Source organism: Myotis nattereri (assembly GCF_964212035.1).
Source record: "Myotis nattereri genome assembly, chromosome: 3".
Taxonomy (NCBI): domain Eukaryota; kingdom Metazoa; phylum Chordata; class Mammalia; order Chiroptera; family Vespertilionidae; genus Myotis; species Myotis nattereri.
This window is the reverse complement of record NC_138077.1, coordinates 205,292,538-205,316,879: the sequence shown is the minus strand read 5'-3', so window position 1 is coordinate 205,316,879 and position 24,342 is coordinate 205,292,538. Positions and strand designations below refer to the sequence as shown.

Below are 24,342 nucleotides of genomic sequence, written 5' to 3'. Positions count from 1 at the left end.
GGGACCTTTTAAAAATATATGTGTGTGTGTGTGTATATATTATTTATATATGTATATATCTATATCTATATATTATTGATTTCAGAGAGGAAGGGAAAGGGAGAGAGAGAGAAACATCAATGATGAGAGAGAATCATTAACTGGCTGCCTCCTGCACATCCCTCACTGGAGATTGAGCCCACAACCCGGGGATGTGCCCTTGACCAGAATTGAACCTGGGACCCTTTAGTCTGCAGACCAATGCTCTATCCACAGAGCCAAACCAGCTAAGGCCCACTGGGAGTCTTGAAACAAATCCCCTGCGATAGTGGGGACTGCTATAGGATAATGCATGTGAAGTGCCAACTGAAGTAAGTAGTAAGGGATGCCATTGCCTTCCTTTCCTTATTAACTCTGGGGGCCTACTGAATGCTTCAGGTGGTCTGGAATCTGGTTGTGCTTGTTCCAACACAGCCCATCACCTGAGGCTTGGAAATCATGTTTTCTTTCCTTAGAGACTATGGCATGTAATGGAATTCAACTCACAGATTTTTATTTGTTAATGCAATGCCTCCAGGGGTGCTGGAGTAGCAGTCAAGCCTCACAAAGCACTCTGAGTGCATCCCAAAAAGGTCCAACACTATTTATGTGTCCATGTTCTGCCAGTTAGTCATATGATGGGAGGGCCCTTCCTTAGGGACCATGGCAACCAGTTCTTGTCTGTTATCTCAGGAAATGCTTCCTCAACAATCAATATGTACCAAACAAATACCGTGGTATCAAAATAAAAGCATGATCCTGGGGGAAATTCCCACAATGCTTCAGTGTGCTCTCCATCTGGAATTCAGCAAGCCCAGAAACCACCGTCCATCAACATGGGGAGCAAAATAAACACACCTATCAAGCCAGTTTTATCACAGGCAAAGGACAAGGGAATTCTAGTTACTAGATTAATGCCTCTGGAGGGAGTTATTTAAAAGAAGGATTGAAGAAATCAAAGTGATTAAGGAAATGTGAAGACTGGACCCATTTCCCAGGAATCTCAACTATTGTCAAATATGATGAAAGGTAACACAGGCTGCCATGAACTTAGGACGTGGAGATCCTGCCCATCTTGTGAGCAGGTGTTGACATCCACAGCCTAGCGCTCTGAGATAAAAAACCTCTGTGTGCGTGGCTGCACCTCTGGGGACTGGACTAATTCGTTTTCTGTTGGCGATCTAGGTAATCATCTAACTACGGCCTCTCTGCTTAGTTCTGGCCCTAGCTGCAAGTTAAGACACTGCCAGGCCGTGGAGTAAGTTGGCCCCACGTTCAAAAGCTAGCATGATCACTGACAGATATTAACCCCATACTCTGTTCATCATTTCAGAGTCCACCTGGATGTACACAGACAGAGAAGAGGAGGGAGGGCAGAGAAGGAAGAAAAAACAACAACAAACAAACCTACAGTACTCAAGGCCTCAAAAGTGATTCCAAACCCTGAGCATGGTTAGAAGTTACTATGTGGGAAATGAGGCTCCCTTTTAAATGAGAAGCTGCAAGCTCATTCTTGCATTTTAACATGCGCTCCAAATCATCAAAGCAAAACTAGGAACAGCCACTTAACAAATAGTCTGCTTTGAGCTGCAAACTTTTAAAAAATGCTACAGAACATTTGTTGAACCATCAACATAAAGCACTTTCCTCTATACATAAAAACGACATTCTTGGGCCAACTTCCAGGGTATATTAAGGGCTAGATCCATGGTTGACAAACCGTGGCTCATGAGCCACACGCGGCTCTTTGGCCCCTTCAGCGTGGCTCTTCCACAAAATACCACGTGCACAGAAGTCGGTATTTTGTGGAAGAGCCACGCTGAAGGGGCCAAAGAGCCGTGTGTGGCTCGCAAGCCGCGGTTTGCTGACCACTGGGCTAGATTTTGGAATCAGAAGGACCAATTTAAAGGTCGCCTCTGCCCTTTACTAGTTGTGTGACCTTGTACAAGATACCTCTGAACCTCTTAGGCCTCCATTTCTACATGTGCAAATGGGGGCATGACCAGGGCTATGGGAAAGATTCATGGGGTGGTGTCTATAGTGTTCATTTCACAGGGGCTGAAGCAGTGCAAGCATGATAAATCCTCTAAGCAAGTGGTCGGCAAACTGCGGCTCTCGAGCCACATGCGGCTCTTTGGCCCCTTCAGTGTGGCTCTTCTACAAAATACCGGCTCTTCCACAAAATATCGACTTCTGCGCATGGGCCACGAAGTTTCAATCGCACTGTACATGCACACCCGCACGTGGTATTTTGGGGAAGAGCCACACTGAAGGGGCCAAAAAGCCACATGTGGCTCGAGAGCCGCGGTTTGCCGACGTCAATTGTGCCCAAGAACAACCACCCTAGAAGCCAGCAAGTCTGAGCCTCTCCTTAGAGCCGCGGTCACCAACCGGTGGTCCGTGAGGTCCGAAAGGTTGGCGACTGCTGCCTTAGAGTGATCATTATACCTACATCTTACATTTATGGTAGTCCTTACTACAAGAATTTTTTTAGATTCAATCCAATTTTCTTCCCAGTGGAATGGTACTCATTTGCATGACAAATGATGAAATTCCTACAGATAATAATGAGCATGTATGAAGTGCCCACATGGGGCTTGAGTTACAGCACTTCATTTACATTATTCTTATTTAATCCTGTCAATTACCTTGTGAAGAAAATATTATGTCCACTTTACTGATTAGGAAGTTGAGGCTCAGAGAGATGATGTACCTAGTTCAAGCTCACACAGTACAGAAGCAGCCACAGCGGGATTCAGATCCCAGAGTCTCCTTCCACTATCCAATACCAGGCCGCCTTCCAACAATTGGTTTTGTTTGTTTTTTTACCATTTCCTTTATCTTGCCTCCTTCATATACCCAAACATTCTACATGCCTTAAAATCAAACACATGCCCTTAAAATAAAGCATTAAACCCCTGAGGCAGCAGAATCTTGCAGGTCTCTGGCGGTTCACAAAGACTACAGTACCTCTGACAACTTGCCTGCCACCTTCCGAAAAAATGAGAAAATTGATCAAAAAATAAGCACAGGACCTGGGAGATGGGGGCTGAGATGAGGGTCGCTGAGTAGCACCAGGTCCCGCTCCTCTCAAAGGCCCTGGGTACCATATGTAACTGGCACTCCAGAGTTGGCCACTCATACCCAGAGGAAGAAAAACAATTAAGCCATTTTCCAGAAGAGTGACTTCTATTATCACCTGGCAGTGCCATTTGAAACAACTTGTTCACAGAGAAGCAGGTGTATGCTCTACAAGGCCCATAACCAATAAGGCTTTCCATTGAGCTGTGGGAAAAGCAATGCCTCCAATTCAAAATAAAGCATCAATAACCCAAGGTCCAAACTCTCTCCAACAGCTTCCACACCTGCAGTCTCTCTTGGCTCTCACAGCACGCTAAGAGTCCTTGTCAGTGATAATCACACAATGTTATTACTGATGTAAATAATAATAGTTATTAAAAAAATAGTAATAATAAAGTTAAAAAAATTTTAAAGCCCAGTTGGCATGGCTCAGTGATTGAGCATAGACTTATAAACCAGGAGGTCACGGTTCAATTCCTAGTCAGGGCACAATGCCCAGGTTGCAGGCTCGATCTCCAGTGTGGAGTGTGAAGGAGGCAGCCAATCGATGATTTTCTCTCATCACTGATGTTTCTATTGCTCTCTCTCTCCTTTCATCTCTGAAATAAATAAAAATATATTTTAAATAATAATAGTTACTGTTACCATGTGTCTGGATTTACATATATTAACTCATTTAATCCTCATAAAATCCATCAGAAATAGACACTTTTATTCTCACCACTTCACTGTGAAACAAAGAAACTGAGGCAGAGAGTGAAGGAAGCTGCCAAGTCTATGTGCTTGGACCTGAACCCAGGCAGTCTGGTTCCAGAACCTGCCCTTCACTGACCCTGAACTCTGGAATCAAAACTGCCTGGGATCTTTCAAAAGTTCCCAGGATGGCTAGTTGTGTGACTTTGGGCCAAGTGCCCAGTGTCTACCATGTACAGAGCCACCAGTGAATGCCAGCGCAATTAAGATCACTATTCCCCCCACTGCCAGCACCTCCAGACAGACTCAATGCCAGCAGCGGCTGAACGCATGAAGAATGTGCTGACCTCATCTCGGAGGCAGACCCGCTCAGCTCCCTCCGTGCTTGTCCTTCCTACCTGAAGTGACACTGACTGACGAGGAGCCCACACTGACTTCATGAGAAGCCACAAGTGGCTGAGGCTCAAGCCCAAAGGGAGATCTGGACACTGCTAGAAAGTCTCACACCACACTCAACCCGCCCTAGTGTTTAGTATTTTAGGCTGAACTACATGAACTGCTGATATTCAACCTTTACTGACACAGAAAACAGCAATTTCATGGGTCAACCTAATGGAGGAGGAGCCCTTACATTTATTAAGGACTTACTAGACATACATCCATTCATTCAACAACCAACAGTGGTAGATAAGGGGCTGTCACAATGACGAGGTTGTGACAAAGAATAACTGTGCTGTCCAGAAAGGCGCACCCCTACGGAGGGCAGCCTAAGACATGTCTAACACTTGAAGATTTAGCAGGTTTCTTTCTAAAAAGAGACCACAGCTCAGAAAAGTTCTAGCTGCTTTCATTTAACAATTCAAACAAAAAAACCCAAAAACTTTTAACTTCTAACCTAAACCCAGACTTCAGCCACTGCGGTCAGACCTATAGATGAACCTCTCTCAATCTGTTTCCTCATCCATCAAATAAGCATCCTGGTGAGTCCATGCATATGAGGGGCAAGGCAGCAGAGCTGAATAAGCATGAGCTTTTGAGTGGGATAGACCTGGATCCACTAACTAGCTGCCACTAACTAGCTGGGGACCCTTAGGCAAGTCACTAAACCTTTCTCAGCCTCAGTTTCCTGAACTTCACAATGAGGAAACAGCTTTACGGGGGTGGAGTTGAGAGAGTTAGAGATAGTGACCGTGGGTATCCAGCAGAGACACTGGCAGAAGGAAGGTGCTATTGCTGTGACTAATAGAGCATCCAGGAGGGACTACTTAATAATATAAGGGATGAAGACTGCTATCTCAGGCGACATCTAGTTTCTGGTCCATGAGTGCTCTACTTAATACGTACAAGGCAGAGGCCACCAGGGGTCCACACCCACTATGGCTGAAAGAGATTTCAAGATGGGAGCTGCCTGGAGGAGGACACACAAGGAAGGACGGTGCACTTCAGAAATTCTCAACAGTGCAAAGCACCTAAGTGGCCAAGCTTGGCCACTGCTGTGTCAGGGTTTATGTTCCTTGATGATGGGTCTGCATCTAGCCCCAGGGACCCACACTGACTGCGAGTCGCCAGTAAGCCATACTCAGCGGAGAAGCAAAGACTGTTAAAAAAACAAGCCAGATATGAGACAGGGAAACATTCAAGAGTAGCTCCTTCAGTGGCCACAGTGGCCTGAAATCCGACCTCACTGGGCGTGTATGGCAGATAAAAGCTCCTCCTTTCAGTTTCTCAGCACAAAATTGCATCCTGGAAGCCTATCCAAGCGAAGGCAAATCCATCCCATCAGAGCCAAAGCCTCATAATGGAGGAGCCTTGAGTAGCAACATCAGATGTGAGCAATCCAAACTTGCTCCCATCTACCGATCATGGCTATGAATGAGAAGGGAAAAGGGCATTGGGCATCACCAGGAAATGCTCAATTCCAACAGGAGACTGCTCGCTATTCACATATCCCAGAAGAAAGGGAAGAGCAAAAGCATCTTTTCATGACCTTAATAGTTTTAATTAAAGATATTTCACTTGGTAACTATAATGAGTCCTCTGCCTAAATCTTTTTATGAGAACCTCTGAGACAAATAATGTTAAATAATATAATGGTTTCAGATCAGATCTGAACTCAAAAGGGTTGTGCTGAGTCGAATGCTAAAAGAGGAAGCTTCACAGAGCAGTATAAGCAGTGGTTGGAGAAGTTCAGGGTCTGAGCCAGTGGTAACTACTGCTTGTCATCTGCAATAAGAACTTTTTAGCCAAAAAAAAAAAAAGAACTTTTCAGCCAGAAGACACAGGGCTGGAAGCCTTTAAGATTGCCACCCTTGGGCAAGGGCTCTACCTCTTTGGGGGTCTCAGCAGAACAAGGGGCTATCACTTGCCTTCCAGGTTGCTGAGAGGTTCAATGAAACACCACCTATCAATCACCTGTAGTGATAAAATAATCATGTAACAACCAACACTCCTGCTGGAATTACAAGTTCCAGGCACAGTCTACACTTCCTGCACATAAACTCACCTAATCCTCACCATAATTCCTATAGGACAAGCGGATGGTAACCACCAGGGTTGCTGCCTTGGAAGAAATATGACTGCTGGTCAGGGCATCTATCACTGGAAAGTTGTAGATGAAGGCTCCTCTCCACAGATTTCCAGAGATACCGGGACAGGAGTGGGAGGGAAATGGAAAGGCGAGCGAGCCCCCACCCCACTTGTGTTGGAATTCCACCACCCTGGTTCTGCACTCATGCCCAAGTCAGTCACAATCTCAGATTTACCTGCTCTATCTGCCTCCTCCATTTAACATTAAGACTCACATTCTAACAGGCCTATCTGACTGCTCAGAGAGCGTCTCTGAATGGGTGACCTAATGGAAAAAACACCACAGGCAGAGGTGCCTGGTGACCAGAGCACAAGTGAGTCACTACCCAGGAAGGACTGGTTTCCTCGCTGTGGACTGAGGGTGACGTGAGAACTTGCTTCGCAGGGTTGCTTTGGATATTAAAAAGTGGTCTGTTAAAAAGACCTCCTGTCACTGTTACAGCCACCATGTAGCACCTCCACTCTGCAGCTCTGGTCTCTGTCCCCCTCAGCAGACTGGGCGGCTTCGACATCTGTTTGCCCAGAGTCTAATGCTGTGCAAATTTTTAAAAATATGTATTTACTGATTTCAGAGAGGAAGGGAGAGGGAGAGATAAAAACATCAATGATGAGAATCAGTGATCAGCTGCCTCTAGCACGCCCCCCACCGGGGATCATGCCCGCAACCTGGGCATATGCCCTGACCAGGAATCAAACCATGCCTCCTGATCAACGCTCATGCCGTGCAAAATGAGCAGCAATCTGGTGCCACGGCAGACAGAGAATGGCTGGGCAGATGGATCACTGGGCTATCCAGACTGAAATCCCCAGTCAGTTGTTAATAGAAAATCAGGCTTTGCAGACACCACTATCTCAGGATTTAAACTGACCAGAAATAGTTGCTGGTCAATGATAAACCATTATCAGAATGCCTTCATGGGGGAGCTCTGGGGACAGAAACGTCACCCTCAGCCCCAGAGGTGGTAAATCACAACGTCTCATTCTGCCGTCCTATCTTTCTGAACCATTCCTTCCTTTCCATATCCACAGTCGCAGTGGCCAGGACTTTTGTAGCCGCAAAGCTGATGCTTGCAAATGCCTCTTTGACTTCCCAGATCCTTCCTGCAAACCCCAGCCAGATGATTCTTCCTAAAATACCGCCTCTCTGCCAGCCTCCTCAAATTTCTACCTGCCCTGTCAAAAATGTAACTGGCTCCACACTGTCTCAGACCAAATGCAAACTCCTTAGCTTAGCAACTCGGGCACTCCACAACTCACTCCCCAGACTGAGGTCCCTAAACTCACTCTGTCTCCTCCATGGCTGGTCCCCAAACTCACGAGGCAGACCAGACCTCTGACCTTGCTTTTGGTTCCAGACCTCTACCTAGAATGGCCTCTCCCTGACTGCACCCAACGCCATCCTCTCTGCCTGGGCAAGGTTTCCCCAGGCTTCGCGAGTGTGGGCTGGAGTGGTCTACAGCAGCGGTCACCAACCCGTGGTCCATGAGGTCCGTGGTTCATTTCTTGGTGACCGCTGGTCTGCAGGGCTTCCTGAGGAGGTGGAAGGCAAGTCAAACCCGCAGGGATGGCAGGCGTGGCCCTTGTTCCGTCTTTCCTATTACCACTTCCTTCCTGCTGCACTTAACTTTCTTGGTGCATCTTGCCTCCCCTTTTGGATTAGAGGACAGGGGTTATGGCTTCTATTTGTGTCCCTTACTCTATGGAAAGCAGAATAAGTAAGGCAAATAGTAATCACAGCTACCACTTACTGTGGTACCAGATTAAGCACATTTCACATTTCATTTCTTTCGCCTGGCATCCCTATAAAATGTTACCCTCAAGAAACTGAGGCCCTGGCCGGGTCAGGGCAGACAGGAAACAACCAATGAACGCATAAATAAGTGGAACAACAAATCGATGTTTATCTCTCTCTCTCAAATAAAATTTAAAAATCAATAATAAAAAAATTTGAAAAAGAAACTGAGGCAAAGGGAGATTAGATCACATAGTGAGTGGCAGAGACAGGACTCCACCCCAAATCTGCCAAGCCCACGTTCTGTGGAGCAGGCAGCAAACAAAACGCAGCCACCTCTTACCAAGCACCAGGCTACCAGTGCCAGGTGTGGGGCAGTTAATGAGAACCAAACAGACAAGGTCCCTGCTCTCACAGAGCTCACATGTGCTGTCCCCAGTCCTGAGCCTCTTCTTCCAAGCCTGGGGGTTCCCCCAGGCACAGGATCAGATCTGACACCTAGCGCCAGGCTGGGGCAACAGGTGGTGGCCAGGGCACAGGAAGCCTTGACTTCTACGGTGAGGTAGAGCCTCAGGCTCCATTAGGGAAAGTCTTCCTTCAAGGCATGGCCCAAAGCCAAGCAAACTTGAAATGAGCCTTCAGTAGGCAGTAAGGGGTGGGGAAAAGGGGACTAGCTCCGGAGTCAGAAAACCCAGTTCCTTCACTTAGTAGCTATTAGAGGGACTAACCACATACCCCTTTGAACCGCATCTGTAAAATGGTGATGAGAATAATAGTTAATACTTACATAATTATGTGCCAGATGTTGTTTGAAGTACTTGACATGCATTATTATCTCATTTAATCCTCACAAAAGCCTTATTAGGAGGTACTGTTATTATCCCAAGGCAGTCAGTCTGGCTCCTAAGTCCTAACTTCTTAAATTATGCTGCCTCCCTCCTAAGGCTGAACTCCCCTCCTGGCCAGGCTGTTGCAGGAGGATACACTAGGGGACTAGGCTAAAGCTCCTAGTGCAGTGCATGGCACATGCCTGGTGTCATATAAACGTCATGTCCATCTCCTTACACCAAAACATTAACCTGTAAAGGCCAGGTTTGGAAATGGCATTGCTCTAGCTGGTCCTAATACAGGTGATCTTGCAATTGCATCCTTTGGGCTTCTGCACCCTACTTTCCTTGGGATCTGCTGCAAGGAGAAATGGGACAAAATCCTGTACCCCTACAGCCTGGTGCTCACTGTTTCTGAGAAACAGAGTGAGCATCCACACGGGTGTCAGGTGGAACCAGATCTGCGTCCCAGGCCTGCCATTCACACTGGTCACTCAACTTCTCACTCAAGCTTCAGGTTCCTTGTTAAGTAAAACGGAGGATAAGGTATAACCCAGCCACGTTTCTGGGTCACAAGACCCTCTGTCAATGGTAGCTCCCCAGGTTAGAAGGGTAGGACTTCGTGGATGGGAGAGCTTCCATTCTGCAGAGGAACAGACGATGTGCACTGCAATTCACTTCCACAGTGATGGCAGAAACAAGGGCAGGTACACTCCAAAAGATCTGGGAGTGAAGCTGGCACAAGCCCCAAATTTCTCTTAAGTCTCCTGCCATATCTCACATAGGTGTGCTTATAATTATATTAAACAAGGCTCTTCCTCCTTAGACTTTAGGCATATTAAATGTGCCCCTCCTCCACCCCCAATAATGTAAGCTGTGAGGGCACAGACCCTTGCCTGTCTTGCTCATCACTGTGTGCTCAGCACATAAAGCAGCACGGAGAAGAGTTAACAAATATACGGTGAATTAATGTTATCCTGTAGCTTCAGGTAGCCCCCAACACACTTCTGCATTTGCCTAACAGCAAACATTTCCCCAACTGGGAAACAGGAGTCTCAATGGTCGATGCACCTCCCCAGCCATTTCTCTGTGCTGTCAGTCATCTGTCCTCTTCCCTCCCCCACAGAACGTAAAAGAAACATAGGACTTCAAGTTATAAACAAGAGTATCTGCTTCCGGATGTATGATTCATCATCTCCTTAATCTCAAACTATCAATCGTTGGCTACTTTTTCAAGCATCCCACCAAACAGAGGCCAATTGGACTTAAATGAACAGGGCTGTATATATACATGAGGGATGTATCTACCCACACCAGGAGACAAGCCAAGACACTTTAGTGTTAACTATACTGTTTCACTTTGTAATAATATGACAGGCATCACCTATCAGCTTCTGTCAGGCCAAACCATCTGTTAGTCAGAGAGCCAACTCATAAGGGGGCCTCACCTATCCCTTCCCTGGGACAGCCCCACCACCATCAGTACCAGAATCATAATTCCAAGTTAGAACAATAATCCCCAAGTTAGAAGCTAGAGTTGTGTACGGAAAAATGCTTTAAACTATAAAGCAGTTACACACAGTGGTAACATTATTACCTGCTAAGGGAATGCATATAAATTCCATTTGCCTATGCATTCTTAACTGATGCCAACAAAAATCATGGAATTTACTCCAAAGTCCAATGCATTTCAGATTCTCAAACCGCTTTTCCTCCATGGATAACCGAGATCTAGCTATTTGCTCTATCTTCGAATCTACTGAAAATAAAAACTACAGTGTTCTTAATTCATTTACCTATGCTGCAACCCCACACCACCACTTCTGCCCTACCCCAACTGGCTACACAGGTTATGTCATAGTATTCCGGTAGAGAATAAATTTGACAATAAGCAGTCAGAAATTACTTATCAACTGGGGGATGTACTAAGAACAAGTCATTGAGAGAATGAGTATGAACTCCAAGAGGCTAAGTTCATGGACATAGACACACCCCAAACAAGAGCACTCCAAGCCACTTCCTTCAGTGCCAGGGATAGAGCCATGGAAAACACAGACAAAAATCCCTACCCTCAAAGAGCTCCCATTCTGGCCCCAGCTAACTATGCCTGCATCTCCATACATTAAACGGGGTCCCCTATGCAAAGGACACAGCACACAATCCATAGTCAATAAATGTTCCTGTGCTTCCCTCAATAGCTCAGTTGGTAGAGGACACTAAATGCTGCATCTCTGAGCACCCCATTATTATGTTTTCTAAACAGTATTCTTTCTATCTTCCCACACTTCAGCAGCCTGGGGCAATGGGAAGGACAAAGTTAGAGCCTGCCAGATTTAGAGCACTTCCACTGACTGAGCAACACCTTAAGTTATCCAACCCTCTGAGTCTCAGCAGAATTCTTTACCTGTAAAATAGAAACAGCAATTCCTCAAAGGGCTCTCTATGGATTAAATGAGCTGATATAGGTGAAGCTCACAGCCCCCCAAGAAATGGGAGGCCTTTTCCTCCACCCCTCCCACAGTCCTTTCAGACTGCCCACGTAAGACCCAACCTCTTCAGAAGCCTTCTGGGTCATTTAAGGGCATTTTCCCATCACATTTGGAGAATCTGGCACCCAGGGCTAAGGAAAGATGCCCCTCCCAGCTCTGAGTAGCCCCACCTGGCAACCCCACCCACTCTCCCCTGCTTTTGTCCTAAGAACGAATTTACAAAACCTCACTCCACTTTCAAAGTCCTCACCCAAGTCTGTTACGAAGTGTCTTTCTCCACACAGGCCTAGGGCTGGGCCACCACGCCCTGCAGCCAGTTCTCCACCAATGAAGAGAAGTCCAGTAGCGGGGAACATGGCAACGGCCACGTTTTTAATTAATATACCGGAAGGCATCAGGAAAAAACTTGGACAGTCTGAATTAGTCATCCTAGTTTAGCAGCAACATCCCTTAATTAAACAAGGAACCAATATCCTCAAAACCCTTTGGAGCCCAAAGTCCACATGCAAATGTCTGCCCAGCCTGGGTGGGAGGAGCAGGTGGACAGCCTGAGCTCTGCCAGCGCACTCTCCAAAAGTTCCTTGGCCATGTGAGGCCGAAGCCCTCTAGCCCTTCCCGCCGAGGTGCGGGGCCCGCTCTGCACAAGGCTGCAAAGTGGACAGGAGAGCAGGTGCACATGTGCGGGCCTGTGTGAAACCTCGGGCCAACCAGAGTCCCAGAGAGCACCTGCCTTCATTACCAAAACAAACACCACGCGTGGAGCTAGCTTCTCCCTCCGAGACTCGCTCACCTGATCCAAGACACCTCCATAATCAGCAGTTCCAACCCTTACGAGCTGACAGTTCAGGGGGAAAGGGAGGCTGCGCCTGCTGGGGTGCATCGTGTCCAGGCCGTATGTTGCCCTCGGGGCCGGCCGGCTCCCCCCAGGGCTGCGGCCTCACAAGGGTGATTGTGCGTTCATCCCTGTCCTGTCGGCTTCCCCACCCTCATCCCTCCGCTCACTCGGGCCCGACCGCCGGCAGGACGCTCTGCAAGCACCGCACCCGCGCACCCGCGGAAGGGCCCGCAGAGCGCGCTGCCTTCCGGGGACAGATGCCCGCCCTGCCTTCCCTCCCTCCCAGGCGGCTTCCCCAGAAGGGGCAACCCCCAAACGTGAGTAGGCACAACCCTGGGCCCACCCCACTCCCCACTGCGGGCTGGAGAGCTCCCCTCGCTTCCCAGAGATGGCAAAGAAGGGGAAGGGAGGGGACCACCTGGGTCGGGGGCAGGGCAGGGAGCAGGGCCCTGGGGGGAGGGTAAAGCCCGGACAGAAGGGGGCTGCGCGGGCTACTCTTCAGAGTGGTGAGAAGTCCTGGGACAGGGGTCATGGGGGGTGGGGTGGGGTGACGCCATGGGCGGCGGAGGAGGAGGTCCAGACTAAGGACCAAGGCGGGAGGGAAGACTCAGGCTGAAGCCATGGGGGAGAGGAAACAAGTCTAGGCTGAGGCCACTGCAGGAGTTGACGGGGTCCGGGCTGAGGCCATGGAGGATGGCGACAGAGGCCTGGCCTGGGCCATGGGAGGGAGAAACGACGGCCTCGCCTCGACTAGAGGGACGAGGAAGGGGGACCTAGCCCGGCCATGGGGAGGAGAAGGGGAGAACACGCCTGGGTCACCGGAGGGGGTGCCTGGCCCAGGGTCCAGGAGGATCCAGGAGGATCCACCGTGGGCTATGGAGGGGACTAGCCTGGACCCCGAGGTGGAGAGCGGGACGCCAAGGGCGGGGCCTGGGAGGGGTGGCAGGGCCGCTGCCCAACCGAGCCGCCCGGGCCGGCGGCTCTCCGGAGCTTGCAGGGATGGTGTCCACCTGAGGTCCGGACCCCGCCCCTCCCCCACCCGGGAGAACCCACCCTTCACGGACCGGGTTCGGCGCGGGGAAGGGGACGTGCGCTCCGGCGGGGGCCCGGGGGCTGGGGGAGGCCGGCGTCGGGCTTTTACCATGGCGGCGGCGGCGGCGGCGGTCCCGGTCCCGGCGTCTGTGGCTCTCCCCCCAGCAGCAGGGCCCGGCGCTTCCACTTCCCCGGGTGCCCAGGAGTGAACATCCGGGTCAGTGCCCCCCTCCCCCCCGCGCCGGGCCGCCGCCACCTTCCTTCCCCGCCCCGGCCGGCCCGGGCCCGCCCCCACGCACCCGGCTCTCGGCCAATGAGCGCGCAGGGCCGCGGCGATCGCCAAGTATGGAGCGCGGCGCGGGGGGGCGGAGCGCCGATCAGGGAAGTGGGGGGCGGGGCCTGCGGGCGGGACCGGGCGCGGCGGCCGGCGGGGTGGGCGGGCCGCGCTCCGGACCCCGCGTGGCGGCCGGGTCCGCGCTGGAGCTGACCCCGGGATGGGGGGGACTTGCGCCCGCACCCAGATCCGACCGTCCGCTCTGGGGCTGCAGAAGCGGGTGGCCTCGGGGGACCCGTGCCCGCGGGCCTCCCGGGCGCGGATGCGGAAGGCACTGGGGCTGGGAGGGGTCAGTCCCTCCCCACCCCACCCCACCCGGGACACGCGCTCACTCCCGCTGCGAACCCGGAACTGGTGCTGTCCGCCAGCCCAGCCCAGCCCAGCCCAGCCCAGAGAGTGTAGTGCGTGAACCTGAAATGGGAAACCGCTGCTGCTACGTGTGGGTTCTGAGCAAGTCGCTGCACCTGAGCCCGATCCCTTAAAAAAAGAGCCTAGGGCCATGGCCAGTTTGTTTCAATGGTTAGAACGTCGGACCGAAGGGTCACAGGTTCGATGCCCGGTCAAGGGCATGTGTCTCGGTGGCAGGTTCCCCAGCCCCAGTAGGGGTGCGTGGGGGAGACAACCAATCTGTGTGTCTCTCTTTGCCTCCTCCCTCCCTTCCACTCTCTAGAAATCAATGGAAAAAATATCCTCAGGTGAGAATTGAATAATAATAAAAAGAAAGAGGCTTGAGCACTTACTAATACCAGGCCTTGTTTGAGGCACCAAAAGATAATAGGTGAACAAGACATAAACATGTCCTTTTAGCTACCAGCTACAGGATAGCTGTGAGGGCGACACAGATAATGATTAGAAAACTGGGCTCAGTAACTGTTAGGTGTTGTCTTTTTACACATGCTACAGAGAACCAGCGCATTTGTCCAGTGGGGCTGCCTCCACAGGATGACTCGGATGTTCTTTTTCTTTACCCCTCTTCATTCAATAAATATTTGTTGAGCTTGTTCTAGAAGGCAGGAGACCTGGGATGCTAACCCTCCCCTCCCTAGCTTGCTCACTCTCTTGTGAGAATCACATCAGGTCACCTATGAGGGGATTGTCAATTGTAGTGTTGCATACATGACAGGAATTACTATGATGTCCTAGCACCCTCTGCTAACCCGGAGAACTCAGAGTAGAGTACAACCTGCCACCAACGTAAAAGGTGACATAAGTCCCACAAGAATGATTCACACCTGTGTGTTATGGGAATTCAGAGAAGGGATTCTTTTCACTTAGTAAGTATTGAGCACCTACTGTATACAAGCACAAGGCTCTAGGGATAAAGTAATGAACAAGACAGTCCATGTTGGAGATTGAACATTGCAGGGGAGACAATCAACTACTAAATAGATAAGAGTGTCAGGTGATTGGAGATGTGGCGAAAAATCAGAGTGAGTAAAATGAGGCCAGAGGAGGCCTAACTTAGTAATATTTAATCAGAAGGAGGCCCAAGCAAGGGCAAACACCCGATGGGGACAGTCCCTGGTGTGGTCATGGGACAAGGTAGCTGTCCTAGATTGAGCAAGGGGAGGGTGGTGGGAGCCACTCTGAGAAGTGCAGAGCAGTAGTAGCAGGACTATGCCCTGGCTTTAAAAGGACAGGAGGCTGCTGTGTTCTGAATGGACTGTAGGGGGACTAGGGCTGTTAGAAAGCTAGTTCTGTGTGCAAGGCATGTTTTATTTATTTAAAAAGCACTTATGTGTGATAGACACTGTTCACCAATTTACAAATAATAACTCATTTAATTCTCATCAAGGAAATCCGAAGAGGTAACCCAAGGTCACACAGCAGAGAGACAAGGGTGCCTTTATCGGGGCAGTAACATGGAGGTGGCACAAAAAGATCACATTCTGGATTTTTGCTGATAGATTGGTGGTGGGCATGAAAATAAGGAGTCAAGAATGATACTAAGATTCTTAGCTTGATCAACATTGGAAGGATTTGCCATTTATTGATCTGTGGAAGATTATAGGAGAAACATTTTTTTCGGGGGGTGGGGGGGGGCGGGTAGCATAAGAGTCAGTTTGAGGCAAGTTATGTTTGAAATTGCCTTTGGAAGTTTAAATGGAGATGCCAAATAAGAAATCATGGAAGCCTGGAGTTGGGGGCAGAAGTTGGAGTTGGTGATAAACTTATGAGAACTATCAGCTAATAAATGACAGTTTAAAGTACGTGAGAGCATAAGACAGCTAGGGCAGCTCAGTTAGGAGGTGAATGTAGAGAGAAGAGGTCAAGAAGATAAAGAGGCACCAGCAAGGTGACTGAGAAGGAGGACCAAGAAAAGGGGTGTCCCTCCTGGAAGCCAAGCGATAAGGGCATGAGGGAAAGTTTTGAGAAAGAAGCAACACTTGAACTGTCTAGTTGAAGAAAGTAAGATTGAAAGGAAGCCTTGTTCAAAATGCATTACGTGTATTTTCTTATGTGAGCCTCACTACAACCCTATGAGGGCAGTGCTGTAATTCCCACTGTACAGATGAGGGAACTGAGGTACAGAAAGGTTACGTAACTTGCCCAAGATCACAAAGCTAATAATGTTTTCAAAGCCAGGCACTCTGGGATCAGCGCCTACACTCATCACCCCAGATTTGATTATGTTGCTTCTCTGCTCAAAAACCTTTGAAAGTTGTTAGCTCATAATAAGAGGGTTCAGGAACTAACCCAGCATGGCTACTCCCCATTTCTGCTTCTTTGGATGCATCTGATACATTCTTCCTTTACTGTCTGGCATCTTCAACTTTCAACCCTATTCCCTCGACATGTCAGCCTGTATGAGGTCCATCCAGGTGACCTTTGTCCTCTTTTATTCCCTGCATCAACTGGCTATATTAACTGGCAAATATTTTTTTTTTCATAATTCAGATCTCAAGACAGAATTCAATTAAGTCTTAGCGTTGACAGCTCATGTCCACAGATTGGCTGCCTATAGGTCAGCGTTCATCCCTTGACCAGTCAACTATTGCTCTGAGCATAGGGCATGTGGCATTAAACATGACTGCCTACAAGGGGCTATAGATAAGCAGGCAAGCACCATAAATAGTTTTGGTATTGTCTCTCCTCCCTTCCTCTTTCAAAGACCCAATGAACTGACTTCCATCACACCTTCTGTACCTTACTTTATGGTTTCAGCCTCTATAAGCATAATCCATCTGAAATCTTACTGATTTCTCCCTTATTCATTTCTTCCCTACCAATGAGTTTTCCCTTCTCCTGTCTTCAGATACCCTCTCCTATTGGTCTTACCCTGGATTCACTCTCACCAATAATTGCACTACCTCAGAAAGCACAATTGTAAAGATCTCAGATCTGTCTTTAGCCTCCTTATTGCAATATCACACACAGGCATTTTTTCAACCTCATCAAGACCTGCAAACCCTTGACCTGCCAGATTTTCAGCTCTATCCTCCCCCTCATGTTCACGTCCCTCCTTACCAGCTTAGTAATGATCATTATACTCACTTCCTTGCAAAAGCCCATTACCCTTTTGCCCGATCCCTTCTAACTTGCCTAACATAGTTAAGACCAGCCAATCTCCTACTCTATGCTTAAATCAGAATATACGAGCATGGCTGGGAAATAAAAGTGGCTAGAATCACTTTAAATTGATGGCCACAAATTTCAAAGGAGCCTAGTATTCCTGCCTTGCGATCCTGCTATATCTCCCTGCTGTATTCAATTCCTCACGCTCCCCGAGGATGATGATTTTTCATTCTTCTTCCTCCTTTGTCTTTCTCATCTTCACTCTGAGCAGATGAGGTTGCCTCTTACGTCAGAGATAACAGAGCCAATCAGACAGGAGCCCTCTCACCTACCAACAACTCTGCACCGTGCCCATGTTCTCTGCCTTCCCTCCGCTTACAGTGAATGAAGGTTTTGTGCACCTATCAGAACCAACCCCTCCACTGACACTCTGCTTCCCTCTTAGACACGAATTTCTCCCTCTATACTAGATTATCCCCACCTTCTGAAAATCACGTGCCACAATATCTCATGTTTTAAAAAAAGTTTTAACAAAAATCTCCTTGATCCTACATTTCCCACCAGCCACCTCCCCTCCCATTTTCTCGCTCCCTTCACATCAAAACTTTGTTTCCACACCAACTCCAATAGCTTCTCCAATCAGCCTGGGTCGAGCTTGTGCCTCCACCTGTTGACCTGGAAACGCCAGGTTACAGGAACCAGGGGCCATTTGGGGGCCTCATGTTACTACTGACTTCTCCTCCTTGGTGCACCTCTCCCGGTGCTCAGGTCGTCTCTGTGTTCCCTGTGATAGTTCCTCTTCCTTTTCCGAGGGCTCAGTTCTGGGACCCCTTCTTTTCTGTATCTAACTGCTCTGTGGTCAGTAGGGATCTTCAGCACCTAGAACATAGTAGGTGCTCAATGAAGACCAGTGAAGTAAAGTAATAAATATTAACATCATCGTGTGAATAAGTGGACAGAAATGAATAACAAAGTAATGGCTACTTTAATTGACTGGGTACTATGTGCTAGGCTGTTGTATTGTCTCATTGATTCCTCCCAACAATCCTTTGAGGTAGGAACTTCTATTATTATCATTTTATAGAAGAAGAAGTTGAGGCTTAGATGAAATGACTTGCCTAAGATTACACAGATCAGTGGATAAATCCATCCCCACTTTTGTATTTCTGACTCAAAGTTTTTTTCTCAGAATCACTAAATTGAGATCATGTGTAGGAAGATGCTTTGTAAATGTCAAAAGATGATACTACATTCCAGCATATAACATGACAACTTGCACACAGTAGGTGGCCATATGTGTTTGCTGAACTGAGGCAGGGTGGCAGGGAAGCCCAGAGCCAAATAGGACCACCACCCAAGGAATGAAGCAATCTCCAGGTGAAACTAAATATTGAGTTTTTTTGTGATGCTCATCAGCTACTACAGGACATGTAAAAGCAGGCATTGCTCAGAAGTTCACCCAACATGATTTCTATCTTTCCTTCTTCAATCCACAGCTGCAACTGTTGGATTAATAAATGCACAAGTGTCCAAGGGCTGGGGATTGCTTAGCTCCTAAATCACCTCTGATTTAAAGGCCTGGCACTGCTTCCTGAGTTGTGGATCTTGGATTACTAACAGTGTTTTCAGATGTTTTGTCTTTGGAGATACAAGAGAACTCTAGAATTAGCCAGCTTTTTTTTTCTTTTTTTTTTCAACCCCTCGCTAGACCAGGAGGGAAGGAACACCACCTGGTAATTCCATTTTCCCCATCATTCAGCTGGTTTAGAGGCCACTTCTCAGGTGTCTCCCACATATGCACACCCTCTTTTCTACAACTTGACCTTTCCTCATCCTCATTTTGTTTGGGTGGACTTGAGCCCACCTCCAGCTCCAGAAGAGAGGATTCTGATTGGCTGAAGCCAAAGTATGGCCTTGGCCATGCTTACTGGTTTGGGGATGGGTCTTTGACATAATTTGGGCATAGTGCTTTCTACAGAATACTGATCAAAACAAACTCTGCACAACAACAAAGTGATAACAAATACATCTCTATCAACAAGAGAATCTAAAACTCAAATGAATAAAAAAATCTGATGAACAGAATAAACTGGTGAATGAAATAGAATCAGGGGCGTGGAAATGGAACAGACTGATGATTCTCAGAGGGAAGGGAGTGTGGGGGGGGGGGGCGGGAAGAGATTAGACAAAGATCTTAAATGCATGTATGCAGTACCTATGGACACAGACAATAGGGTGGTGAGGGCCTGGGGTGGGATGGGAACCAGGTGGAGGGGAGCTATGGGGGGAAAAAAGAGGGACATCTGTAATAATCTCAACAATAAAGATTTTAAAAAACAAACAAAAAACCCTCTGCATGAACGGGGTGGCCCTCCAAGTAAGTTAGGGAAATGCTGTAAACAATATTCCCTCTTGGGGACCTATTTCTTGGGATTCTTACACTTCAATTATCCCTTCTCTCCCCAGATTGTTCAGCTACTTCCTCTCAATCAGATGATTACTGTGGTTTCAAACATGCCTAAGTGTCTCAGACCTTATGTTAAAAAATTTTTTTCATGAATCCCACATCCCCTTAGCCCTGTGGTCGGCAAACTGCGGCTCATGAGCCACATGCGGCTCTTTGGCCCCCTGAGTGTGGCTCTTCCTAAGCCTTAGGAGTACCCTAATTAAGTTAATAACAATGTACCTACCTATATAGTTTAAGTTTAAAAAATTTGGCTCTCAAAAGAAATTTCAATCGTTGTACTGTTGATATTTGGCTCTGTTGACTAATGAGTTTGCCGACCCCTGCCTTAGCCTACCACCCCATCTCCTGCCTTTTGCAGCTACAGAATTGGCAGTATTTCCTCTCCCCACTTTCTAATTTCCCATTCCATTCCATCACTTCTCCAATAAAATGGCCCTAAGGTCACCTCTACCTCATGTCAAAACCACCTCCTTTGACTCCCCGGTAACATCATGACATTGTTGGTCCCTCCTACCTCCTTGAAACATCCTCTCACATTGGTTTCCACGATATCACATGATGGTCTTGGTCTCAATCCTACCTCTATGATGGCTCCTTCTCTGTGTTCTCTCGGACGCATTCTCTTCTACACAACCACTAAATGATGGGGTTCCTCGAGGCTCAATTATGGGATCTCTCCTTCTTTTACTTTGTGATTTTTCCTTAGACAACCTCATCCATGCTTATGACTTCATTTACCAGCAGGCCTCAGTCGTGAGCTCACCCCTGGAGCTGGCAGGGATGGGGACCTGGTAATGGGGAAGGGGAGCTGTTTCCTTGATAATGGGAAATCAGGGACCTACAACTAATAGGCGAAGAAAGACATTTTGAAGAGTAGAAAAAAACAAAGCAAAACCCAAAACACATGGTCATCACAGGCATGCATTCTGGGTAAACTCATGCAAAGTAAGGAAACAGGCTCCTTTTGGGTCTCAGAAATTTCTAGTTATTGGAACCCTAAGGAATGAATACAGGCACAAAAAATGCTGATTTCCTTTGAAGACAGAACACTGTGGTTTGTAGAGGAGGCAGCCTCGGCTAGACAGCTGAGATCAACTTTTTCCACCCCACAGCATCTTGAAAGAACATGTAGCAAGAGGAGGGCAGTAGACAGACCACTAGCAATCCACTTCGTTTTAATGCATCCCCAAAGACTTCGGTGCCAAGACGATACTTTAGTCTGAGGTTAGACACCGTCGTCTCTCGGCTTTGTTTTTGCTTTCCTGATAGGTACCTGGGAGAACTTGCAGCTGCCTCCTGCTGGACCAGAAGTATTTGTATCCCGACCATCTGTGGGGTCTTGCGCAGAGTTATAGGAAGGCCTCTCACATGTGGGTCAGCTGTTGGAGTTTTATAGGCATATTTGGGGGAATTCATGTTTAGTTTATTAAGCTGGCCAGCCAACCGCCCACCAGGCTTGGGATGGTCCCTGCAATGTGTCTAAGGCTGACCCTTCAGACTCAGAAGAATCATCACCTCCTCTTCCTCCTCCTTGGAGTATTCTCTGACCATCCCCTCAAAAGCTGTGTGGGGCCTGCTGAATGTTCCCGTGGAAACCCCTGTACTGAGTACATCTTATCGAATCACCGTTTCACTTGTGATTTGCCCTTACTGGGCTCCTTGAGGCAGGGGTTGTGAATCATATCACAAGCAATTAGCATAGCACCTGGAATATGGTACTATATGAATGAAGCCAGAAAAACTCCAAGCATACTCATCCTGGGTGCAAACTTCTAGGCTATCCTCAACTCCTCCCAAGCGCTCACCCCTCATTCCAATCAGACATTGCAATGTTCTCAATGAAACTAAACGAGATGCAGAACTGATGTAGTAGCTGAAAAAGTGGCAAGACTTGAAGACCAGTCTAATGAAAGGCTGGAATAAAAGATCAGAGCAATGAACAATTAGAAAAAGTTTTAAAATACCATTGGCCATGACATCAAAAAACACTAAATACTTAGGGATACATTTAATGAAAGACGTGCAAGTCCTATGTACTTCGAAAACTAGAAAACATTGCTGAGAAAAATTAAAGATCTACATAAATAGATGTACCCTATTCGTGAATCGGAAAACTCAATATTGTTAAGATGTTCACTAGCCCCAAAATGATCTACAGATTTAACACAATCTAATTTAAAATCCCAGCAAGTTTGTTTTGTAGAAATTGACAATCTGATTTAAATATGTATGGAAATGCAAAGATCTTAGAATCTTGAAAAAGAAATAAAGAAGACCTACGCTACCTGATCTCAAGACTTAATAGTAAGTCTTGCTTGATTGACAGCTTAAAACTGCCAGACAGGATCAGACATACTTGATCTAAGATCCTGTAAGGTCTGGCCCAGTTTAAAACTTACACGTGTCAAGAAAACTCTGACTGCCAAAGATCTCTCTGTTGGGCGCCATTGCTGGGCGCTGCCATCGTGGTTCTGTTGGGCTTTATCTGGATGGCCTTTCATTCTGTGCCCTACACTATCTGTGATTACTGCAAGTATGTAGCACTAACAGGCCACATGTTCACCCTTTTCATTTCCTTTTCCTGGGCACAAGCATAGTCTATAATTGCCATTCTCTCCTGAGTTCGGCTGTGGTTATGTGACTGGGTTTGACCAATGAAATGTGGGAGGAAATGACATGTGCCACCTCCAGACATGTCCATAAGATGCCTTCTCTTTCTCTCCAGCCAGCAGAGGATCCGAGGGAAGATTCCAGGATGGAAGAAGTCTGAATCCCCTTCTAGGACAGTTCACTGAAAACATCCAATCAGACTATATCTCAGGGAGAAAATAAACCAGTTTTGTAGCAAGCCACTAAGAGTTGGGGATTTTTTGTTTCAGCAGCTGGCACTGCCCTGACTGATAATACAGGTCTAAAGAGTTCCCCATGATAGCTTCCAATATAACAAGAAAAGTTTGGGATGATCAATTTAAGCAGGATTTCCATAAAAGCCTGATGTCTCCAGGAAGAGCCGGTTGAGGCTGGACAAAGATCACGTAGCTACGTGGATAGTGAGCCAGGATTTGAACGGAGATCTGTCTGATCCCAAAACCTTTCCTTTCTTTACTCCTCCACATTACCTCAAACAAAGAGGTGTTTAGATGTTTTGAGTGATGATCATAGTGATGATAGACCCTCGGGTTCTGTGTAATTTACTCTCTAGCACATTTTTGCTATAACTTCCACCACTTCCCACAGGCCAGTGAGGTTGAATATAATGACACCCTGTAATCCCCACTTTTATATCAACATCATCCTCAAGGGCTCAAAGGAGGGTAGTTAAAATTATTATCACTTTCTCCAGCCAGCAAACTAAATGTTTGTCAGTCTGGTGAAATACTTTTGGGACCATGCCATAAGTGTACAGGTCTTCCTTCTCCATCCTTTCTTTTCCTTCCTATTGCAGCCATTCCAGTCATAAACTGGGATCTATGCCTCTCCTAGCTGAATAAATGCATACTTTTTTTCTCCCTGCAATGTTGAAAGGGCAGGCGACTGAACCTCCATATCCTAGTTTCCACATTTGAAAAATGGGGGTATGATACCTAACACAAAGAATCGTTATGAGATTTAAATAAGATAGGCAATAAGTAGGTGGCGTATAGTATGCTATTGTTTTCATGTGTGGTCCCCCTTCCCGAGCCCCCCGTAATCTTCACTGTTTTTACCAAACATTGAATGACTGTTGGTATTTTGTAAATACATTTACCAGTTTTGTTATGTGATCCATGTATTTTATACCTGGTTATGTCAGCCTTGTATGTCTTTGACCTTGAACTCTAAATAAGCAGAAAACCTATGGTTGCTAAATATTTATTAGTCCCATGTACTATACTATTTATTCGTTATCTTCCAACCACAGTAAGAGATCCTTGAGCACTTTCTAGCTTATGAGCTTTATGGGCTCCTGGAATAAGATTCTATTTCTGCCCACAAGAACCATCGGATGATTTTAAAAGGTATGATAGATTATTATTATTATTATTATCATTAAAATAGCATTTAAAACATCTGGCTACAGAAATACATGCTTATTGTAAAAAATGTTATAGATAAAACACACACAGAAAGAAAAATACCTAAGAAATAATGACCTATATTTTTAGAACCTATCCTTCTAATCTTTTTCTATTATATATATATACATATGTATGTATGTATGTATGTATATATATATATATATATATATATATATGCACACATTTTACAAGAATAGGATCATGCTATTCACACATTTTTGTAACCTGCTTTTCTCTGCCAAATAACACATTATGACTATTTTATGTGTTATTGAAGATTCTCCTGTGGCATAATATATATATATATATTTTTATTGTTAATTCTCAACTGAGGATATTTTTTCCATTGATTTTTAGAGAAAGTGGAGGTAGGTGAGAGAAGAGAGACATCAATGTGAGAGAGAGACATCGATTGGTTACCTCCCACATGTGCCCCAACTGGGGCCAGGAATCGAACCTGCAACGGAGGCATGTGCCCTTCACTGAAAATGGAACCCTCATCCCTTCCGTGTGCAGGCTGTTGCTCTAACCACTGAGAAACGCCAGCCCATGCTCTTCTTTGGCATAGTTTTTAATGGTGGCTTAGTATCCATTGTATGGCTAGATCGTGATTTTTTAAAAAACATTTTTTTATTTTTTTAAATATATTTTTCTATTGATTTTTTTACAGAGAG

At 46.9% G+C, this 24,342-nt stretch overlaps 1 protein-coding gene across 2 annotated transcripts in view; it reads right to left on the bottom strand.

The window, feature by feature from the left end:
* Window positions 1-13,524, bottom strand: part of CAPZB (capping actin protein of muscle Z-line subunit beta) — a 125,038-nt gene extending 111,514 nt beyond the window's left edge. Inside the window, exon 1 of one of the 2 annotated variants that reach the window (XM_081086823.1) lies at window positions 13,403-13,524. In XM_081086823.1, the coding sequence (XP_080942949.1) occupies window positions 13,403-13,405 (3 nt within the window). In that variant the 5' untranslated portion in view covers window positions 13,406-13,524. The remainder of the gene's footprint in view (window positions 1-13,402) is intronic. The other variant, XM_081086822.1, reaches the window with a different exon arrangement.
* Between the last annotated feature and the right edge of the window lie 10,818 nt (window positions 13,525-24,342).